Here is a 24,062-nt window from a genome sequence, read left to right as displayed (position 1 = left end):
GCTCTTTATGGTTAGCATCCTTTTGATAAAAATGCACGCTGGTCTCCACATGCAGACATGTTTGCAACAAGTAAAACACAAGCCATGCTACATGTAGGCTGTGCTTTGCCACCAATTTTGCCCCCAAAGGAAGACCACTGGATTTTGCTTTAGTCCGATTTGAGGATCAATCTCAAATATTTGGTACAGAGGCAGAGTGGGGGTGCTGAGCTTTTGGCAAAGCCAGGTAAGAAGGTATTATTGCGTCCTTAACCAGGAGCGCTGCTGTCACCATGATGCCAAACCTTAAATTTGTAGCAGGAAGAGTTGTCGTCCTCTCATGAGAGCATCGTTTAGGTTGTGCTTTTAATTTCCTGAATGTCAACAACTCTAAGACACATTTTGCCCCATGTTTTATCATCCCTGAAATTGAGGGTCACCTTATCATCAGTGGCATATCCTAAGTAATTCACGGCATTTCTTTCTTTCTTAGCTGTATGTAAAATAACAGTATGTCCTATTCCTTGGTGCCTTAGAAATACTGACGCGTGTTAAATCGTTCCTTTATATTGATATTGAAGTTGATAGGTTAATTTATCATTTGAAACTATTTCAGATATAAAAACTTATACTCTTTAGAAAAATGTAGTGAAAGGAATCCCACGCTGCTCAGACCTCCTTTCCTGCGTCATTGTATGAGTAGCACTGCAAGATCCAGACTTCACTCCATTTCCTGCAGAGCAGAGAAGAATTTTTAAGTGGCTCATCTTTTCAAATGCACTTTTTAAAATTCGTCTTTGTGCCAATTATTATCAGGCCAGATTCTGGTTCAAGTAAGGCATTTTGCCTGAATTTGAGCCCCAAGAGCCACAAGTGAATAAAAATACATTCAAATTGTCTAAGTGGGCTGGCATTTCATGGTCTTGATTTGCATGTCAGATAATTGGGCTCCCTTAAATTTTCCCTAGATTTCTGTCATCAAGGTATAAGTTCTAATTTAAACTAATTCAAGTGGCTTTTCTTCACAGCAGATCTTGTATCACCAGAATTTTAATGAACTCGCTTCTTTCCCTCCCCGTGCAAGAAAACAGACACAGTGGCATTTCTGTTTGTGAATCCCTCATTAAGCTGCATTTATAACATTTCCTGGGTACTCTGTGGGAAAGCTGGAAAACACACCCCTAAAAAAACCACGGATGTTGACTTGCCAAGTTTCAGCTTTTATATGGCACGTTTAAATATATAAACGTTGTGCTTTGAAGAATGGTTGATAGAAGTTATTTTTATATGGTTTTCAGGTATGCTTTTTGCATGTAAATGCCAAGAAGTGAACCTTCCTTTCACTACTCTTAGGAAAAGGAAGAAGCTTCCATATTAAGCTTATCACAAGCTGTACAATTGTCTAGCCTCTCCTGTTCCCTATCCCTATAAGAATAAGAATTGTAAGGCCAAGGCGAGCTGACACTAGACCAAGATCTTAGGTGAGTGTCAGGGTGGGTTTCAAGGGAAGGGAGATGATCTCACAGGTGTTCTGTGGACGTCAGAGACTAGCATTATTGAACAGAAAACATGTGGAGAAGGCTTTCTTAGTAAGGAGGAGAAGGGAGTAATTGTTTTCCTCTAGGTACAGGCCAAGGAGCAGCCCAGAAGGGTTGATCATGATGTCATGAGGTGAAAATACATAAACAAATAAATACTTATTTAATTGTAGTTGTCTTTTGAGGCTTGAGAGTCCTACCCCTGGAGCTATAGGTAGTATCTTCATACCTTACATGCATGCTTCTCAAAGCTTACTGTATACACAGATCATCAGGAGATCTTGTTGAAAAGCCCTCTCTGAATCAGTAGACCTGAGGGAGAGAGTCTGAAAAATCTGCATTTCTAGCAAGCTCCCAGATGAGGCTGTGCTGCTGCTGGTCTGTGATCCACACTTTGAGCCGCGAAAGTTTAAAATATCAAGGCATGTTCTTGACTTTCAGAGCTTGCAGACTGGTTGAACGAGGCTTCAAGGATAAAAATAATAGGAAGCAGGCTATTAAGTGAGTCACAGAGTGCAGAATGGTATGTGCCGGGCCATTGGTTCTCAGACTCGAATCTTCTGGGGAGCTTGGAGAAATACTATGCCTGAGTGCCACCCCTAGAGATCCTGATTCATTTGTTTTAGGGCACAGTCTGGACATTAGGATTTTTAAAAATCTCCCCCTGTGTTTGTACTAAGCAGCCACAGGTAAGAACCTCTGGCTTAGATCTGCCACATTAGATATTACATATTTGCCATCGTGTATTACTTTCTTTGAGGTGCGTGATTCTTGACATTAAAAGGGGGTCTTTGTATTGACAGAGGAAGGAAACCAACACTCCAGACCATAAAACCACTTGGAGTTTGGAGAAGAGAAAAAAGGGGTGACCTGTAGTCTCAGGGATGGCTTCTGAGAAGAGCAAGGATTTGCAGTGAACTTGGAAGACTGAACAAGTGTCAATAGGCCTGAACATTTGGGAAGCTTGAACCAGGGCCTGGACATCATAATGAACATGTCAGCTGGCTGTGGGCATGATTAGAAGGTTGGCCAGCAGAGAGGGCAGATGCCCTTAAATGGCAGGCTGAGGGATGGCACTTAAGAAGCAGTGGCAATGCGTTACAGTGATGAGAAATTATGGTCATGACAGATTACATGATGACAAATTACGGTACCCCACCTGCCCGATGGCGCCGACTACATCGGCGTGTCCGTTGAACATCAGTAGCACGCTCCCATATAGTGTAACGCACTGGCTATGAGGTTCGGATCCAGAGCCAGATCGCCTGAGTTCGAATTCCTTTTCCACTGCTCTTAGAGCTGTGGTCTTGGGTAAAGAGATTTCTCTCTCTCTGTCTCAGTTGCCTCACCTGTAAACCAGAGAGCTAAAAGGCAGCACCAGCTTCACAGAGTTCTTGTGCTATTAGAATAGCTCCTGGTTTTTAATAAATGCTTAATGAACGGTAACGCTAACTATCATGTGATTTGGAACCTCACTATTTTGTGCATTTACAAACACTTAAGGCTTGGGCGTCACTACTTTCTGCCTTTCTGTCCATGAGAGAGCAACCTATGAAGGCAATGTGACACAAGAGAGAACCCTCCTACCTTAACCGTAGCAGTGTCGAAAGGCAAAGCCCACCCGTACAGGCCTGATCCGACTGGCAGCAGGAAGGTGACATTGGTTCTGGAACAGAGAGAGGCTGAGGGCAAAAAAGACACAGACGTGGGAAGGTGACCCGCTCCCACGAGGCCGGGGAGAACTGGGGAGGATGGGAGGTGATCGTGTGTTTTCAGGTAGTGAGGGGGAGGCCTGGATGAGCCGTGGCAGCGGGGATGGACTGAATTCTTGTCTTAAAGTCTTGATCCAGTGAAGACTCCGCTGCAAGGTTGAGCGTGGAGCTATTGGGGAGTGAAGACTAAGGGGATTGGCAGGAGAACCACAGAGCGGGAAGCGGTAGGAGCTTCTAAAATGCATACTTGAGTGCAGCGATGCATGGTTGCCCTTGCGATTCTCCTCCGACCCTTTGGGTTTCCTCTGAAACTTCTGTGCCATCAGTTTGCATACCTAGATAAAGCTTTCGATTCCTGTACCCCACGTGGAAACTGCACAAGATCATATTGGGAGTGGAAAGTGAGTTTTCAAAAGAGTGGAGAACCAAAAACAAGAACATATTTATGATAATTTCTGTTTTGAAAGAGCAAACATTTAGTGATATTTGGGAATTTAATGTTTTGGTTTCATTCGGGTTTTTCTCTTCTTGTGCGATAACTGAATTGGGGGCGGTGAAAGGAGGATTCGTTATTTTTTCTAGTGCTTGTCTACTGACATTTTTGGCTTCAACCAAAACAGAATACCAGAGGGAGATTAGAAGAGATTTATATTACTAACAATGTAAGACTTCCAGTTTTTTCATTGCTTGTCTGGAATATTTAGTAGAGTTACATGCTCTTTTCTTCAAAAACACTCAAGATAGATCCCCCTCCTTTGATTTAGGGATGTAAGGAGATAGGGGATGAGACTGAAAGGCAAATGAAATTGGACAAGGCATGTTGAACCCAGGCACTCGCAACAGAACCAAGGCACCATAGCAGGGCCGGGGTTTGGGTGAGAAGAGGGAGGCACAAAGTGCCATCCCGGAGCCCGAAGCCAAAGGCAAAATGTGTACACTGGCCCCAGATGGAAGCAAACCCATCAGTAATGCTTTGAAAATATACCTCTTTGCTCATATTATTTTTCAACCGAGAGAACAACTATGTTTGACAATTTCTCCTAACCAAGCAACAGTCCTAAATAAGTTTTTAATTAAGTTGACCTGAAGGAAATAATATAATTCTCTCTGGGCATAAATAAAGCATTTAAATCTAATATAATGTTGTGAGTGCGAATGTGCCAACTTTTCCATTTTTCGGTATTTTTCAACTGCTTTAGTGTTCTGCAAAAAAACCTAACCATTAAAAATTACATAGAGCCAAACATACCTCCATGGTCTACCTAGATGGTATACAAAGTTAATTAGATCATTTTCCTTACTATATTCTGGAAATAAGATCAAAATAAATTTAACTGCACTTGGGGAGAAAGCCAATATGAATGAACCAAACCTATGAGTGTACATTTTAAAATTTCATTGTATTTAATTCTGTTAGTGGCCTTCACAAAAATTTTACTGAAATTGGCCACCACAATAGCAAAACTGGTGGCCAGCCAATCAAAACCATGAAAGAAGACTCATAGTCATCTCAAAGGATAACATTGTAAAACTGAAAAGTAATTGTTTTATTGAACTAGATTCACCTCCCAGTGGAAAAAAAATCCACCTTTTTCATAATGGAGGAATATTAGGCTTTCTCATAATTCCAAGGCATCACATTCAAATGATCAAGTATCATGGAGCTACTTTAATCTTTCAAAGACTGTCGTTGAAAATGTCTTCTTTCACAAAACCTTACAAAATGGACTGTAATTTAGGTTTTCCTTTCACTAAGATTTGTAAAGTCAAAAAGTTCTCAGGAAATTTTCAGAGAATAAGAAATGAGACTTTGTCAGTATAGTATAATAGCAATGAATCCTATTGATTGGCAGTAGCTGTGGCCTCAATTGCCATTCTGTTCCAGCGACTAGGAAATTAATGAAACATTAACCCCCACCCTTCCCCACCCACTCTGTTCAAGAAAGCCTTTTCAGCCAGACAATTTCAGGAAAAATGTATGCGGAAGAGAGAATTCCATAATGAGAAATTCTAAAAAGTCTGAATGTGCCTTCTACGAAAAGCCAATTTAAACTGGAGGGAGAATTGATCACATCACCTCTTTCTTCCAACGCCTTTACTATGATTCACAGCTTCTTTTGAACTTGGAAAATATTACCTTGAAGATGTTTTATCAGGCATACTGTTTAAAAAAAGAGAGAGAGAAAGAGAGTAAAGTGGCATTGTTTTCTCTCCCGCTGTCATAAATGCCCTCATGGGCCACGACTATTGGGAGGAAATGACTAAGAGCTAAAAATGAGGGGAGTTCTGGGTAAGTTCCGGGTAAGTGCTAATGTCCAGCGTGCTGGCCTCCTCTCCTGGTGGGGAGTTTGGCTCCGTGTCAGCTTCTCTTTGGAGCAGGGTGCCTTTGTCCTTAGGAGTCTGCATAAGGGATGCTTTGCAGAACTGAGCGTGATTAATGGAAAATCCTCCATAAATCCAGAGTGGATTCCTTTCCCTGTCCAATTAATAGTGTCTGAGATGGTTATGTGCTTTGAGTTCCAGCAGACTGAGGTTTATCAGTTGAACGATTAAGCCAAGGATGAAGCCAACACAAGCTTGAAGTCTCCAAGGGGGTTTCTCACTGTGGTAGCTCAGCAAGGGGCTGGGCTGCCACATCCGGTGATTGAACCCGAGTTTTCCATTTATCCACAGAACAAGTTCTGTTCTTCCAGCTGCAGTGCAGGCCTGCCCACGGTACCCTGCCAGCGGCGTGTTTACACCCTGACCTGGAGGGACCAGCCAAGGGTGAGAAAGTGATTCGCTCTCCATGTCCATCTCATGCTTCTTTGGTTAGCTGAGAGTGGCCACGCATGCCGTGGATGGTCCTGGGGTTTTCAGGTCTCGTGGAGAAAACCATCCGTCTGTGGAGGCAAACCCATGTCAACTCGCAACCTATGCATTCAACGTTCCCACCCTCAATCCACCAAATTCCAAGACATAGAGAGCCCGCTACATGCTTTCAAACTATTTCTCATCTAGTGGATCACTGGTTAAATCTTTTATGTAAATAAATAGAAATGTTTTGTCATCTGGACTTGCAGCGCTGAACTAAAAATTACCTTCAGACAGTTGAACCATCTTTGGGGCGAATGTTAGTGAGGGCAGTGGTGGCCGCTTGTCTGTCAGAGATACCCAGAGGAGGGTTCTGGTTTGGCTTTCAGTAGATTTTAATGATAAAGCAATCAATGGAACAGCACTCTTTAAAAAAAAAAATCTCTCAACTGCCTATGTTGTCAGTGAGAGTCCCAAGAAGTGAATAAAATAGTTTGGTTTCATCTGCTGCCTGGTGGGCTCTCTCGTGGAAAGGCAGTTCTCCGCCGTGGGTTCTTAGGTGAGCACGGCCACCACCCCGCTGACCTCAGCCGAGCAAGTGAGGTGGTAGATAGGAAATAGCTTGGGCACTGGAGAGGGCACGGGGTCCCCCTCTAACACGTAGCATTTTACTATTAATTCATTTAAATAATACTGAATACTGTTTATCAAATCAATTCGAGAAGGGTCTCCAGCCCTACTGCCCCAGCTGCTAGAAAGACACCTTAGGTCCTCGTATCTTCCACTCACCTCTAGACCGTGATCAGGCACCGGAGGAGGTGTTGGCAGTGGCTCAGCTCCATGCCTGCTCCCTGTCCCCTTGACAGCTTTGCAGCCCCAGGCAAAGCGCGTTCAGTTGCCCGGATCCGACCGGCTGCAGCTGGCGGGGCCTGCCGGCCTCCATGCAGCTGGGGCCCCAGGCGCCTCAAGGTCAGGACCACTGCCCTCAGCCTCTCCGCTAGGTCTAGGTCGGGCGTGGGGGTTCTCAGACTCACGGTTCCCTGGAGCACCCTTCACCGGGTCCCGTCCCAGAGGCCCTTGGGACAGCACAGCCAGCTGCGCAGTCGGTGACCTGAGCAGCCGCCCGGGACCTCCGCCCGCAGGCGGCCCGCGCTCCGCTTCTTGGTCTGCGGTCAGCACCTGGAAGTTCTCAGTACGTTTCCCCCGGGCCCCGCGGGGCCAGCCAGGGCGGTCAGCGTCCCGATGGAGCTGGACAATTTGCATTTCCAGCAAGCACCCCGGGGCCGAGTCCCCCACCTCGTCCTCTTGCCCCCAGCCCCGGCCCAGGGACGGCGGGCGGCCTCGGCGCCCAGTCCCCGCGCCTGGGGGCTAAGCCAGCGAGGCGTCGCCCGAAGCCCTTGCAGCCCCGCGGGCCCCAGGCCAGAGGCGGGTCACCGACGCGGCCGCGGCTCAGGGCGCGGGGACCTCCCACGCCGAGCCGGGCGCCCGCCGCTCCTGTCCGTGCACCGCATGTTGGCCGAGCCCGCGCCCCCGCGCCCCCCCCCCGTGCGTGTTCTTTAGGACACGGGACCGAGACGCGGGCGGAGTAATTGGGGTCTCGGGAGTGGGAATGCCACCAGCTGTGCAACAGTTCCCGGGAGGGGGGGGGCAACAAAGCAGTCACCCGGGAGCTCTTCTTGTTGGCCCAGGTGCCTGTCCCGGGGACACCGCACATTTGCTTTAATGACCCGGGAAACCGGTCAACTAAACGGAACAATGGGCGCTGGCCCAGGCGTGTAACTCCTAGGCCTGGTCGGAACCCTGAGTCCAAGCCGAGCTCCCTGTTTGACACATTCAGTTCTTATTGTCTTTCTTTTTTTTTTTATAAAAGAAAATGTTATTTATTTATTCATGGGAGACCCAGAGAGAGAGAGACCCAGGCAGAGGGAGAAGCAGGCTCCATGCAGGGAGCCCGAGGCAGGATTCGATACCAGGACCCCAGGGTCACGGCCTGAGCCCAAGGCAGATGCTCCACGGCTGAGTCACCCCCGCCCCTGCCGCCGCCGCCGGGTGCCTCGGTGTTTCTTGTTTTCATAGCAAAGTTTCCTCAACCAGAGTCAAATTCACAATGACAGACAAGTGTCCATGTGTTCTGCTTTCTGTTTCCCCCCACTAGAATTGGGGAGAATTTACCTCCCCCTTTAATTACATATGGAGGTCAAATAGCATCCCCCCCTCCTACCCAAAGCAAACTTTCCAGCAGAAAAGTCCTTTTATTTTTCCTTCCTTCACTGGAAGCCTAATGTTTCTGGAAAGTCACCCTCATGGCTGTTGTCTGCCTCTTTCCCATAAGATTGCCATCGGGTTAAAGAGGAGACAAGGAAAGGACTTATTTACTCCATGTGGCTTAGAAATTTCCTCAGCAAGAAGTGCTGGAGCCCCTGACTGCGTCAGGGACAAGCGAGCCGTATGGCAGAGGTTGGAATGCTTTCCTCGGGGACACTCAGCCCCAGGAGACCCCCCGGAGACCCGGGCCTAGGCTGGGTCCCCATGAGTGCCCACCCCCGGTGCCGCATGCACACAGCCACCTAGTCAGGAACAGATGGTTCCGGCACGTGCTTCCCTGCTTTAGGATCCCCAAGGACTTGTGTCATAGAATTAGACCAGAAGAAAGCAGAGACTAGGAAAGAGAAGTGAAGCTGCGTTGCGGGGGGCGGGGGGGGGGAGACAAAAATGGGTTCTGGAACTTTTAATCTGTGATCATTTCCCTTTAAGATGTCAGGGCCACTGTTTTGAGGAAGGTAGAAAATACAGATGTTCCCAGGTAAGACTTCCAACAGTCTTTTCATGTTCCTGACGTCCTCATGTTCCTGTCCCTCTCACATTTTCACTGTTCTGTTGCTGTGACAACTCGTGCACATGTAAAACGTAGTGGATATGCTAATTAGCCTGTTCTGGATCAATTTGTGAAAGCTCTAGTGCCTTGTAGAGTCATTTCCGGAATATTAGAGTACAGTGGACTCTAGTGATGGTCATAGATTTTTCTTGTGGGCCTCTGCACGCCAAACTGTTATTCCCACCAGAAGCATCATCGTCCTCATCCTCATCCTCATCGCCGTCGTCATCATCACGGGAAAGATGGATTTACTCTCATGAAGTATTTGATTTTTTCATACTAAGGATGTGGGTGGGGGAGGAAACTCTCACAAAGCCATCACCAACCTAGTATAAAGTCGCGATCAGAGTTTCAGGTGAATGACTTTAAATTCAGGACACGGAGGGACGCAAGCGAATGACCCACGAGTTGTGCCTCGCTTAACACGTAGTGGGCGTCAGGCTTTAGTTTTCCGATGCAGCGGGATTGGCGCAGCAGGCATTTCAGGGCTGCCCCGTGGGGATCGCAGGGATCCGGGTCTGGCCCATCCTCCCCCGCCCTCCGCCTGGAAGGTTCCTGTCACAACTGTTGCCTTTCACTGCCCTCTGCTGGCCTTGCCGTGGAAGCGCTTCCACGCTTGGCTGTACCAGCCTGCGAACAGCAACCCCGAGGGTCTTTCCGTTGCAGCCCCCGTGCCCATGCATTCTCCTCCTGTCATTTGTGTGGCGGTCGTGTGGTTTGCATCTGGTCACCAAGTGTGAACATACTCACGCCCTTGCAATTGTCTCCTTGCATTAGAAGCCCTGACATGTTGCGATCGGAAGTTTCCTTTTCTGTGGGAGGAAGGCACTCATCCACCGACTCCAACAAGGCCTCCAGCGGAGACCTCTCCCCCTATGACAACAACTCCCCAGTGCTGTCTGAGCGCTCCTTGCTGGCTATGCAAGAGGATGTGGCCCCGGGGGGCTCAGAGAAGCTTTACAAAGGGCCGGAGCAGTATGTACTGGTGAGCCACTTGCCATCGTCGAAATCAAGGGAGAGTTCTCCTGGACCAAGGCTTGGCAAAGGTGAGTGGCGCCCGCAGGCGCTGGCCCGATCACTAACTCCCATTGCAGGTGGCATGGTGCGGGCCCGGGGACCCTCTCATCATCTCTTCCTCGTGTCACATTTCTGTAACTCTGTGACACCTCCTGAGTCCTGTCCCAGGAAGAGGAAGGTGTGGGGTGAGCTCAGTCATGGTCTTGGAGGGTCCCCGCCGTCCCCGGCATCTGGGAAGCAGTCTCACGCCCCGAGAGCCTCCTTCCCCAAGCGTCTGAGCAACTTGCTGTGTCCTGGCCAGCGAGTTTGGATGCACATTTGCTAGACTAACATGTCACCCAGTTATTGCTTTCACTTTTATTAAGAGAACAAGCTGAACCCACTGTCTAAGGGGACATTGCGTTCCAATGTTCCAAAGAGGCCTCCATGGGCCATGAAGATTTTTTAGCAAAATAAGCGTTCCGTGGTCAGATACATTAGGAGAACCCTGGGCTAGCCAAGCTAATGGTTTCTCGATTGCACAATTTCTCCAACTTTTTAAAGTGCTAATGGGCACCATTAATTTGCAAAATGGAAGGGAGAGTGTGATTTGCACTTATCCCCAAATTTATTTGAGCACCGAATGTTTGGTTCTGCACTTTCCCTCCACAGAGCAATTCCTTAGTGCCAGGACCAGGCAGGATGCTCTGAGTAATAAGTGGAAGACACAGCACAAAGTCTTGCTCTTTTATCCTGCATGTATAACTTAATCCAAAGAGACACCCCGAAAGGGCTGTGTTTTTTGCTGGAGTTTGTTTTGTTTTGTTGGTGTTTTAAAATCATAGCATGTTTATTTTTATTTTACAAGGATTCATGTCAAAAAACTAATTCTAAAAACTTGTAAGGAAAATAGTAACCCATGTTCCCTTCGAGCATAAAATCTATTTTTAAAATGTGAAACTTTTAAAAAAAATAAAATAAAATGTGAAACTGATTTTTCCTGGTCCTCGTCCGGATGCATCCCTAAGTTTATATATTTGTTTTCAAAGCATAGCTACTTTCGAATTAAGCTTATTTTATGTAAAATCGTATCATTAGCATTTGCCATTTTGCTGACATTCTTCATGGCCACTACATGTTCCCGTTAAATCGGTGCATCATAGATTTCTAACTATTCCCTTTCTGATGTATATAAATGCTTTCTGATTTTTTTCCATCTTTTAAATTGAAGTTCGATTTGCCAACATATTGTATAACACCCAGTGCTCATCTTCAGTGCCCATCACCCAGTCACCCCATCTCCTCTAATTTTTGCTCTTTCAAATTAGTGACAAATTTCCTGTATCTAATATTCTCTGCAATGACAACAACAACAAAAAGACACTCTGAAGAGAATTTTGGTGTCACATGGCATGTTTGGGTTTCTAAATACAAATTCAAAGAGAGATTATTAGACCACCTACCACTCAGAAAGCTTGATTCTTTCTCCCCAGGACAGTGTGTTGGCTTCACAGTTTCTTAGCAGGTAGGCTAAGAAACACATTAGCTCTAATTTATTAGCAGGTAGACGAAAGCACATGTTCGCTCTGTCTGATTATCTTGGCCAACTTGAATTGAACACTGTGGTCCTCAATTTTGTATCCCAGGAGACATATGACAATGTCTGGAGGCCTGTGGGGCTGTCACAACCCAAGAGGGGGTGCTCCTGGTATGTAGACGGTAAAGCCCAGGCCTGCTGCTCAGCATCCCGCAGAACACAGGACGGCCCCACACAGACAAGGATCCGGCCCTAAATGTCACTGGTGCTGGGGCTGAGCAATCCTATCTAACCAGAGCCTTCTCCCTGGAAATAACCTCACTCGGAGGGAACTAGAGACAGGCCGTTTTAGGATAACCTGACCAGAGCACTAGATTTGGAGTCAGTAACCGTGCTGCCACTTTCAATCTGCAGGACCTAATGTGAAAGATTGAGGTTTCTGGAGTCCTGTTTCTTCCTTGGATAAAAACGAAGGAGACAGCTGTATTAATTCTTAGAGTTTGGGGTGCCTGGGCGGCTCAGCGGTTGAGCCTCTGCCTTCGGCTTAGGACATGACCCTGGGGTCCTGGGTTCGAGTCTCACCTCGGGCTCCCCACATGGAGCCTGCTTCTCCCTCTGCCTGTGTCTGCCTCTCTCTCTGTGTGTGTCTCTCATGAATAAATGAAATATTTTAAAAAATTCTTAATCAGCTAATCCAGGCAAAGTCCTCAACACAGAACTTGGCAGGTAGTAAGCGCTCGCCAGTAACCACAACCTGCAGAGCGGTTCTCACCTGCCCCCTCCAGACTGGCCCCGGGGAAGCAGCCGGTAGACGGGCGCGTCAAGCGACACTCATTGCGATCGCCTCACGGGCTCGTCGTGAGGCCTCCGGGAGGCAGAGAGGATGCCCTTGCTCCGTAAACATGTGGGCGAAGACAGGCAGGGATGCGTGTGTGGATGCCAGCAGTGGGGGGTTCCTGGGGGTGGGCTAGACACAGGGACTCTAACTACTTGAGGTCCCTCGGCCTCTTAGCACGATCGGAGCTGCTGTCTCCCGTCACCACTGTTCGTCCCCCGTCACTGCTCTGACACATGACACGTTTAGTGGTTTCAAACACACGCCTTTATTACCTTAGGGCTCTGGACTTCAGAAATCCAAAACAGGTCCACAGGGCTGCGACCTTTTGGGAGGCTCTAAGGAACAATCTGTTTCCTTGCTTTTTCCAGCTTCTAGAGGCCACCTGTGTTCTTTGGCTCATGGCCCTTCCTCCATCTATAAAGCCAGCAGCGTAACATCTTCTCTTCCACCTCCCCCTTATCAGGACCCTTGTGACTTCCCACCCAGATAATCCAGGATCATCTTCTCATCTTGAGACCCATAATTTTTTTTAAGATTTTATTTATTTTCTCATGAGAGACAGAGAGAGAGGCAGAGACACAGGCAGAGGGAGAAGCAGGCTCCCCACAGGGAGCCCGATGTGGGACTCGATCCCGGGACCCCGAGATCATCCCCTGAGCCGAAGGCAGACGCTCAACCACTGAGCCACCCAGAGGCCCCTTAAAACCCATAATTTAACCACATCTCTAAAGTCCGTTTGGCATAGAACATCTTTTACGGGTTCTGAGGATCCTGCCACAGACATCTTTGGGGGCCCTTATTCTGGGTACCACACCATTATAGAGAGAGCCTTTCTGTAAATCCCAAATGTAATAAGCTCCCCCCCACCGGAAGGCACGTATGCATCATATCCTGTCTTGTATCCACCACAATCTTGAATGTGGTACTGTGTTACAAAAATATTTGTTTACTGATTTTTGCTCTTTACTTTTCATTGTGAGTGACATACCTCCCTCCGTATACTTTTTCCTAGGTATGTCGGAGGAGCCTTTCAATATCTGGGGAACTTGGCATTCAACATTAAAAAGTGGTTCCAAAGACCCAGGAATGACAGGTGATGTATTATCTTTTAAAGACCATTTATTGCATTTGCTTTTTAAATTAATTTTCTTTAATTTTTGCCTTACTGTCATCTTACGTACTTGTCAAATATTACCTAGAAAATGCTGAAACTAGGGGGGGAAACAGATAAAACTATACTTAGTCCTTCTGCCAAAATACGTCAACCTTTGGCTATCTTTCACTTCACTTCCTTTGCAAGAGTTTTTAAACGTAGCTACCGTCATTCTGTCCGTGCAACTTTATATTCTCTGTGTAACTTGCATTTCTCAGTTACTTGCCATTATTATTGCTAAGGGCCACGTAGTACTCCAGAGTGCAGATTCATAGTTTACAACCCATTTTTGTTTTTGGTCATTGTTTTTATAATAAGTTACACTGTCAGGAACCTCTTGCACATGTTTTTTGTTGTGTATCTTCAGTGATTAATAGATTCACAACGTTTTGGAAAGCAAGTCACAAATCCAGAATAGGGCAGGGGGCCAAAGTTATGCACCGTATCAAGCATCCAGGGGTACAGGTCACCTCGGTGGGCTGGCTTGTGCTCTGCGCGCTGCAGACGGCCGGGGTGTCTCATTGGGCCGTGCATGGTGCTATGGTCCCGTCGGTATTGCGGATCATTGGGTTTGCATTTTTGCTAATTTGAAAACAAAATGGGGGGCACCTGGGTGACCCAGTCAGTGAAGTGTTTGCCTTTGGCTCAGGCAGTGATCCCGGGGTCCTGGGATCGAGTCCCACATCGGGCTCCCCCCTCAGGGAGCCTGCCTCTCCCTCTGCCTGTGTCTCTGCCTCTCTCTCTGTGTCGCTCATGAGTAAATAAATGCAATCTTAAAAAAAAAATCTAGGTTGACAGCCGACCTGTCAGCCTAGACATCTGTACGCGGAGCTGCTCCACGAATCGTGCCAGTAGCCAGAGCGTTGTCATTTCTTTTACTAGGGGATAGTCTACCTTGGGCAGTGGCTTGAAGAGTGTCCTGTGCCTTTTCCATTCTGGAAGCTGGCGGTGGAAGGGAATAACAGGACACGGCCCAACAGGGACTCTCCGAACTAACTCCATCTCCCGCCCTTCTCTCTGGCTTCCAGGTTCCTATGGAGACATTTTTGAAAGCAGCTCCCTACGCCCGGGGCCGTGCTCCCTCTCTCAAGGGAACCTGTCCCCGAACTGGCCCCGGTGGCAGGGGAGCCCCCCAGAACTGGAAAGTGGCACGCAGGCCATCCGGAGGACTCAGACCACGGCCACCGTGGGGGGGTGCGGGGCCTGCCCTCCAGGGTCCCGCGTGTGCAGCACGCCCCACATCCGGGGCGGCAGAAGGTCGGAGCAGGCCGCACCCAAGGCAGAGCAGTACTTGACTCTGAGCAGCGCCGAAGACCTCACCGAGAGTGAGCTGGATGTGGCCTGGCTGCAGAGCAGAGCCAAGCCTTCGCACCAGAGACCTCTCGAGAGTGAGAAGCATGACAAGAGGCCTCCTCCTCCTTATCCTGGTCCAGGGAAGCCAGCTTTGGCCTCTTCCCACCAGCCTGCAGAGCCACTGTTGTGGAGGCCTCAGAGGCCCGAAGAAGGTTCCAGAACAGCTTTGGAAGAGGGAAGCCAAACAGCTGAGCGAGAGCATCAGGCCGCTGAGCAGAAACTGAGCAGTGCCTACTCCAGTTCCGCCAGCGACCAGAACAGTAAGACTTTGGGTGAACCCAACTGGCTCGATTGGCAGAGGGAGCGGTGGCAAATCTGGGAGCTCTTATCGACCGACAACCCCGATGCCCTTCCGGAAACGCTGGTATGAGCCCACCCAAGCTTGCGCCCCCACATCCCAAACAGCCTTCTCTCACTCAGTAGGGAAAAAAGTTGGTGTTGGACAATTGGACACTTACTTAGCTTTCTTCTTTAACACTTAAAAAAAATCACACAGGAGAAACCCAGTTCACTTAAAGATATAGAGCACTCGTACCCTGGCCATTTATAATACAGTTCTATTGCATAGCCAGCCGTAGGACAAAACAAAAACAAAAAAGGATGGTGATATCCAATCTATTAACTATTCACGTTGGCTCTGTAGAAGATACAACTCTCGCTTCTATATAGCTTAGTCGTATTTATGTGACTTCAGTTTTGACTGTTGTATATTCTGTAACAGATTATGTATGATAATCATATATGTTATATTCACAGAAACAGAAAGAACAATTTTTTTTAAATCACTTCACTTATAGTAAGTAACGAGATTCTATAGAACGTTCTAGAATATGCACAAGCAGGTTTCTGTGCTTTTGCCATAGCTTTTTAAGTGAAGACAGCCCTTCCTTCAATGCTTAGGGGAAAACACTAACAAGACAAACAAAACAGAATATGCCAAGCCATATTTTTATATAGTAGTGAGATACAGAAAAACATGTAGTCACCGAACGCTTTTTCTTATTGAATATGTTTTAAGGAAAATGTTGAATTTGATACATTATGGAATATATTTTTAGAGTCTGTTTAGAAAGGATTCAGTTAATCAAACAAGAGAAAGGCCGTGCCTAACAAAGAAAGAATAATTAAGAAGTTCCCATCTTAGATCAAATTCAGTTTTATAGAGACCATATATAATATATATTTATAATGTATAATTTTTATGTATTTTTCAAAACCACAAACTGGAACCCAACTATAAAGTGTTTAAGCATCCAAACAGAATTCAAATTACAGAACCAAGTTTTTCCTTTTGCCCCGTAGTCAGTATTACCCAAATTTTATGCGATGCTTTGTGAAGTAAGTCATGTTTGGAAAAAAACTACAGCTTTGTATTTACATCGTGCCAAAAGCTGAAGACTTGTTTTCTTCCGTAATTTTGTGTGTGTATCGTACAATGCTCCTACCAGCCTATCAGCAGTTTCAAGTTTTTCAACCGCAAAACCAATTCTGACCAGCAGGTGGCGATTCGCTTCAGTGTTTCGAGATTTTTTTTTTTCCACTTCATAAGGGAATGTGTATTATAGAAAAAGATTTTTTTTTTAATGAAACATGCTACTCTTAATTCTCATGTCGACAGTGACATTTTCAGTGGTGTTTCTTAAAGTTCTATCTTGTGCCATGATGAATAAAAAGTTAAACAAAGGCTTTGTTCCCTGGCATTAAATCTTGTGACTGAGGCGCTCCCCACTCGGTTCCAGACGTGCACCTCGCTCCCCGCAAGGGCAGGTGCGCTGCAGGCGGACGGAGCACGAGCAGCCGGAGAGCCCTGGGCCGCGCGCGCGGGGTGTGGGGATGCACTGGCGCGCCCGGAACTTCATGATGATTGTTCGGTGCAGTGACGGCTGACTGTCCCTCCGTTGAAACTCAGCGTCCTGGAGGACGCACACAGGCCCTGTAGGGCACGTGGGTCCTGAAGACCCTAGATGCTTCTTTGTTTCAGGGCCAAGATAAGGAGGTCCAGACGCGGTCTCCCTGGTCTCTTTCTGGGCGCACGAAGGGGCCGCCTTCAGGCTGTGCCTCCGCTGGGGCCCAGGAAGGATTTGCCCACCAGGCCCCGGTTCGCCCCGGTTCTCCCCAGTTCTCCCCGGCTGCCCACACCCGCCCGCGGCCACAGGCTCTACACAAACACTGCTTGATTGTGGATCGCAAGTGGCTTTGCGGTGCCAGCCCCTCTCCTCCTAGTCCTGCTCCCTGTGTAAACACACAGACTTGGAGCCTGACATCATCTGCCCGGTTTTTTCCCCCCACTCAGGACTCAACTGCCACGTGTGGGACCCTCCTCCACCCGGCTCTTGCCCTCCTGGGCCTATTTTTTTTAAAACCTCCAGACCAAATGGCCCTGATGGTTGGCGTCTGTGACACAAAGGGTAACGACAGGTCTGTCTGTTGATAGGTCTAGAAAAAAACAGGGCTCAGGGTGTCCTTTATTTTTTTTTTTTCAGGGTGTCCTTTAAATAATTAAACTCGTGTGTGTGTGCGCGTGTGTGTGTGTGTGTGCATGTGTGATGAACAGCATTCACTCCCCCTTTCTCTTTGTGGGGCTGACCCAGTGGCTGTAGCTTTAGCTTCATCAGTGAAAGCTAGGTTTTTGGATGCCCTTATGTTGAAAATACGCTGTTTTAAGACACACACGTGTAAGACCTAAGGACCTGAGTGGAAATTGAAGTAATCTAGAATGCTTATAAATGAGACAGTACCCAACAAGCAAAACATAAAACTCAAACTCTCCGTGGTTGGGCAAAGCCACGTAGCAGGCCGCTCGCTCCCTGGTCCGCCGAGCAGAGCGTGCCTACGAGCAGGAGGAGGCTTGGGTGCCCCGATGTCTCCGCATCTCTGAACACTCACTCACCGTGGGTCTCTGGCAGCGGGGCCAGAATGACGGTGGCAGAAACGGCCAAACGTGAATTTGTCTTGATCCATCTAAGTGGCTATTAACATCTACATTTGTTGTGGTTTTGTATAGGAAAAAAAAAATCTCTTGTCCCCATGGCGTTGGGGCAAATGAAGAAAATTCTAAATAAGCCCAGCTTGCTTCTTTTCTCACACACGCTTTGCCACACATGTGCTTGGCAGAGGGACAGCGTTGAATGAAAGGTAAGGAGACGCCGGAACAACGTCCAGGCCTGTGGCACAGTCGCTGATAAGCAGATGGGGGTGGGGGGGACACTCTGAGGAACAGGGAGGAAAGGAAGTGGCTGGAAGAGAGGCCCACGGAGGTTAAGGCAGGACCCCAGCTCGGCCAGACAGGATTTTAAAACAGGACTAAATCAGCAGCAAATGTTCAAGAGAAAACTGCAAAGCAAATGAAAATTCCAGTAACGCTTGAGAATGTTCCACCAGTTGAGGCAACAGACGGTGATGGGGGAGATGGGAGACGGCAGGGGGTACGTCCCTGCCCAGTGAGGCCCGCGTGCACCCAGGCACATGCAGCTCCGGCCCCAGAGGTTGCAGAAGGGTCAGGAGATCCTCAAAACTGCCCTCAGGCAACATGGGTTCGGCCCAGAGTGACCAGCCGGTCCCCAGTTGCCCAGGACGTGCCAGGTTCAACGGTAAAGCCCCACGTCCCGGGGCCCAGGCCAGCGCTGAGCCGGCGGGGAGAGGGTGCTGGGGGGGGGGGCGCTACCTTGGCAGCTCTTGGGTAGGGCCGCCAGATAAGCTGGAGGACCCTCAGTGCAGCTGTCACATAAATGGGTGCTTGTGTGTGAGTGGAAGTATGTCCTGGGCCATATCTGAGATGTACTTGCATTAAAGAAAAAAAAGACTTCTGGCCCCAGATACGACCGGGACATACCTACAGTGAGAAGGACCCAAAAGTCATTAATTGTCTGACAATCTGCTAAGTCTGACCACCCGCATCTGCAGCTTTGACATCACACCCGGTCCCCCGTGGCGTGACATGGCCCCTGAATATGGCACGGAGCTCGCCAGCCCCGCGGGGCCACCTGCGCGCCTCGACTCCCCGCAGGCTGCCTCTCGCCTGGGTCTCCCGTGGCTGCGGCCGCACGGGGCCGTGGGTTCCCTTCGGCTCCCTCCTCCCCGCCCCCCCCCCCCCGTGGTCTGTGATCCACACCTGTCTCAGGTGCTCCCCTGCTTAAGAACCACGGAGGGCCTCCCGCCCACGTCCACGCTCCTCCCGAGAACACCGGAGCGCCACACGACCCAGCCCAAGCTCCCCTGCGCCCACCGGCCCTGCCCGCCCCGGGGACACCCGCTCGCCGCTCTGTTCCGGGCGCTCGGGTGCTCCCCTCCGCTTTCCCTATTCCCCCGAAGCCTCCCCGGCTAACGGCTAACGGCAGCTTGAGGCTTCCCCTCCCACGGACGCCAAGTCAGGAAGCCTTCGGGCACTTGGCGCACTTTGCAGGTGTCGCTGTGCACGTGGCTTATCTGGAGGCGCCCCCCCCCCTCCGCCCCATCCTCCACCGCAGGGCCTGTGTGCGCGGCTGGCCTTTGCTAGACGCTGGCCGAGCGCACGCGTGTGCACAGGCTCGAGCGGTTCACCCGGAGAAAACGCCCGAGACCGCCGACCGCCCTGCAGGTGCAGAGATACAGGCCTGTCTTCCAAACAAAACGGCTTTGGAAGAACCGGGGCGGCAGCCTGGGGAGAAGCTGCGGCAAGCACAGACACCCTGTCTCCTAACCAGCCACGCCCTGCGTAGACGCGGAGCCCAGCTCTGTAAAATCTGGGACGGAGAGGGCGGGGGGAGGGCTCAGATATGTTGCCTTTCCATTCTTTTTTTTTTTTTTAGATTTTATTTATTTATTCATGAGAGACACAGAGAGAGGCAGAGACACAGGCAGAGGGAGAAGCAGGCTCCCTGCGGGGAGCCCAACGTGGGACTCGATCCTGGGACCCCAGGGTCACGCCCTGAGCAGAAGGCAGACGCTCAACTGCTGAGCCCCCAGACGGCCGGCCCTTGCCTTTCCATTCTTAAGAAAAAAGATTTAGTAGGAAACGTGGCCAGTAAATGTACATTTGCATGCTCCGTGGTGGGTGCTTGCTTAATGATGGAAAGAACGATGACCTCCCAAAGGGCGGGCTTCGGGGTCGGAGAGGCCAGGGGCCGAGTCCTGGCTTTGTCACCCATGAGCTGGGGGACCTCGGGCCAGCCCCATCACTTCCCTGACTCTCCGCTTGCTCAGGGCCGAACAAGGCCCAGTCCTCAGGATTGTCCCCGGGGCTAAGGGGGAAACAGCCGAGAGCAGCGCTGAATTCATACTCCACGGGTCGCAGCGAATTGGCTCCCGCGTGAGATCACCTGGGAAGACGCAAACTGGGACCCTGTGCCGCGGAACGCACGTGCTGTTAACTAACGGTCAGCGACTCCATCGGCTCGAGGGCAAGTGTGTTCCTCGGCAACCCATTCAACCCCCGCCAGCAACAGGCAGGAACCATGACTATCCTCTCTTGCCAGGGGGCGCAGGTGGCTCAGAGCGGCGTCAGATGTGTTGACCCAGGTCACACAACTACAGGGTGGCAGGAGCAGGATTGGGGGATTTGGTGGGGGGCCATCCAGTTGTGCCAACCTGCCATGTGGATAATTCAGAGTGGCGTGAACAAAGCTCTGTGGCCCTCGGAGCCCTGGCCTCTTTCATGAAGGACAGGGGCTCAGCCGGACCCTCCGCAGGGGAGGGGCTCCTGCGTCTGGGATGACAGCTGAGTGGAAAGGGGGACACGCCCTCCGATGCGCGCTGGTGGTGCTGGGAGGAAGCCGTCATTTGTTCGCATACAAGTAAGTTGCCCACATTTGCTCAGAGGCTGTAGAGGACGAAACACCTTTCCTCCTACCCTTTTAGGTGTCCTTACCGGGGCCTGTGAACTAAACTAGCAAGAGACCCCTTAGGAGGACAACAGGCTTCATCTCCTGTGCATGATGGGAGCCAGCAAGAGAGTAGCGGGCTCCCTAAGGGGCTAGAGTCAGAGGGTTACATATCTAACCTCGTAGAGAGAAGCTGGGAGAAACGGCTTCCATGAGAAAAACGGGTTTTGGGGAGAAAGGGTGGGAGAAAAGAAGGCTTGTGAAGATCGTCCAGGTAGGAGTGATTTTCCCATCTCCCTCAGGACCATCAAACTCCTCTGGAGAAGAGACTCGCGGTGGCTTCGTTGCCAAGGAGCTGCCGCTCTCAGGTGCGGGACCTCTGAGGTTTGCATCGGCACCGGTTGGATGGCAAATGCCATCCTCGGGACGAAGGCCTTCTGCCAACGTGGGGTTCCAGCGGGTCTCCACGGCAGGAGTTAGAGAAGGAGTTAGAGACCTGCTCCTTCCCGCAAGAGACAAACAGGTTGGGGCAGCGTCGGAGCCTCCTTACGTCCAGTGACTCTGCTTGGGAGAGCCAGGCTGGAGGGGGACACGAGGGCAGTGAGCCACCCTGCCCCCTCCCCTCCCACCAGGTTTGTCCTCGCCCAACATGGATCCACGGCCCGCTCTCTGCGTGTGGCAGCGGCGCCACGTCATCCTTCCTAGGCCCACCTCATCCATCTACCAGTCCCCTTCCTGTTTTTTTCTTTTTTTAAAAAGATGTTCTTTATTCTTTTTTAAAAAAATATTTATGATATATATATAGAGAGAGATTGAGAAGGGCAGAGACAGAGGCAGGCTCCATGCTGGGAGCCCGACGTGGGACTCGATCCCGGGTCTCCAGGATCGCACCCTGGGCTGAAGGCGGCGCTAAACCCCTGAGCCACCCAGGGATCCCCTTATTTATTTATTCATGAGAGACACAGACAGAGGCAGAGACACAGGGAGAGGGAGAAGAGGCTCCCCGCGGGCCACCATGCGAGAGTTGATCCCGGGAATCCAGGATCCCGCCCTGAGCCCCCCAGGTGTCCCCTTGGCTGGCCTTTTATAGAGAACCTGACTGGGGAGTTGATGGCCTTGAGATTTCTTGTGCCGTCTTGAGTGAATGACATAGGGCTTTTTGGGTCTGGTGAGTCTCTGATTACTTGGTAGACGTCAGAGGAAGACACTCCCTAACACTTGGGGCCAGGAGGCCCGATCTACTACCTTCTCTCTGGTTTTGTTGCATCTGGGTGTCCCTGGGATTTCCGGGAGCCAGGTTCTGGGGACTTCCCCTTATCTTTCCCCGCCTAGCCCTGTCCCTTACCCAAGGACACAGGGAGCCACAGCTTAGATTTGGGAGCACGGGAGCCTAATCATAACCTTCATTTTTCTCTGGTGGGACTTGCGTTTTAAATAAACCAAACGTCTACCCTGCCACGTTTCTAGTTTTCAAAAGGTCAAAGACTGCTACGTGCCTTGTTCCTTGATCTTAAATAATAGGAGCCTGCTGCGAGCAAGCACACCAGTGCCTGCTAATCCTTCCATGAACCCCAAACAGGAAGGGCCCCTGCTGTGCCCCCAGGGCGCACTGATTTCTTTACTGAGTCACCAAAGCAGTTGGTGGGAGATGTGGGTGGAGGGCACCCCGCGTGTAGTATGTCTTAGGGCTTCTTTTATGCCCAGCCTCCCCCTTGAACCATCCTTTCCTTGTTGATGATGATGAGCTGATGGCTGACACTCGTGGAGCAAGCCCCCCACCCCAGGGCTGCACAACTCTCACAGGTGGGCGCTACCGTGACTGTGTGCCCCCCCCATCCCTAGGATGGTGGTATGAGGAGGTGGGGCCTTTGGGAGGTGCTTAGGTCATGAGGGTGGAGCCTCGTGATGAGAGGGGGTCTGTGTGAAGGAGGCTCCAGCGTGCTCTCTGGCCCCTTCCTGTGAGGCACCCAGAAGCCGGGCCTCCGCACCGGGCACTGAGCTGCGGCGCCTGGACCTTGGACCTCGTACGTTGTGTTGTTCGTAAGTCGCCAGTCCGCGGCATCTTGTGATAGCAGCCTGAGCAGACTGAAGCAGTTGATTCTTTGTGCGGCTGAGAGAGCTGAGACCTAGAGATACCAGGATCACAGGGCGTGTGACGGTCCGAGCTGCGACTCTAAGCCAGCTGTCTGCTTCCACGACTCGCGTGTTTTTAAATTGAGGTATAACTGACCAATGGCATTAGTTTCCGGTGTATAATGTAATGATTTGAAATTTGTATGTTTGGGGAAATGATCGCCACGGTAAGTCTAGTTAACATCCATCACCACGCAGTTATAGAATTTTTCTTTTTGTAATTTTTAAGATCCACTCTCTTAGCAACTTCTAAATGTGCTATGTAGAATTGCGTAAGACTTACATTCTTGTGATATTTTATAAAATTTGCACCTCTTGATCCCCCTTCACAAATTTCACCAACACCACCCACGCCCCTGTGATGTTTGGCAACCACTAATCTATTCTTTGTACCTATGAGCTCAGGGTTTTTTTTTTTTTCCATCGTTTTTTTAGATTCTACATGTGAGATCATCTGCTGTTTGTCTTTCTCCTTATTTCAACCATGTTGTCACAAATGGCAGGATATCCTTCGTTTTTATGGGTGATAGTCCATTGTATATCTACACCATATTTTCTTCATTCATTCATTCGTTGGTGGACACTTCGGTTGTTTCTGTGTCTTGGCTACTATAAATAACGCTTCAGGGAACATGGGGGCGTCTGTCTTTTGGAGGACATGCGTTCTTTGTCACCACACATGGCCTTAAGCCTGTGAAGACACAAATGGTCACAGTACAAGTGCCACAGTCACTGTAGAGGGGGGCATGAAGTGTGCACCTCTTCACTGTAGCTAGGAAGGTATAACTCTGGTAGAGGATGAACTGCTTTGGTGACTCAGTAAAGAAATCAGTAACTGTATATTCAAAAATACGTAAGTGAAGTTGCACCCCCTAGATTACCACAGGCCATCTTTAAATTGGGATTCTAGAACTTACCACCATTTCAATTATAGACTGTCCCTCGAAAGACTGAGTACCTTGCTGCTCAGGGCTGCCCCTTTTGCTACTGTCTTTTCCAGGGGTGGTTGGAGGGCTACTGATCTTGTCCTCAGTTTTGCTCAACAGTTTCCTGCAGAGGTGCTTTTTCTCAAGAACTAATATAGCTCTTTAGAAGGGGGGAATCCCTGCCTAGGGCTCCGTTTTCAGTTGCCAGTTACAACACTTTGTTTCCCATAGCGATGCCTTATCCTACACTTATTCAAGTAACACTGAGGACCAAAAAAAATGCCAAGTGATTATTTTTCTCGGTAGTTTAAAATGGGATTCACAGTGAAAATGGCTGCTAGCAGGGAGACAAGAGCATCACTTCTGTCAAGATCCTCTCTGTCCGAAGAAACAATTGCGACATGTGAAGTTACTCTTAAAATCCAAACCTG

At 49.4% G+C, this 24,062-nt stretch overlaps 1 protein-coding gene across 4 annotated transcripts in view; it reads left to right on the top strand.

Moving 5' to 3' along the window:
* Positions 1–16,457, top strand: part of ARHGAP6 (Rho GTPase activating protein 6) — a 484,128-nt gene extending 467,671 nt beyond the window's left edge. For all 4 annotated transcript variants that reach the window (XM_025436396.3, XM_025436416.3, XM_025436405.3 and 1 more), the window contains exons 11-13: positions 9,675–9,943; positions 13,281–13,361; positions 14,450–16,457. In XM_025436396.3, the coding sequence (XP_025292181.3) occupies positions 9,675–9,943; positions 13,281–13,361; positions 14,450–15,144 (1,045 nt within the window). In that variant the 3' untranslated portion in view covers positions 15,145–16,457. The remainder of the gene's footprint in view (positions 1–9,674; positions 9,944–13,280; positions 13,362–14,449) is intronic.
* The last annotated feature ends 7,605 nt before the right edge of the window (positions 16,458–24,062 follow it).

The sequence above is a fragment of the Canis lupus genome, chromosome X (genome assembly GCF_003254725.2).
Source record: "Canis lupus dingo isolate Sandy chromosome X, ASM325472v2, whole genome shotgun sequence".
NCBI classification, from domain to species: Eukaryota; Metazoa; Chordata; class Mammalia; order Carnivora; family Canidae; genus Canis; species Canis lupus.
This window is presented reverse-complemented; position numbering and strand designations above follow the sequence as displayed.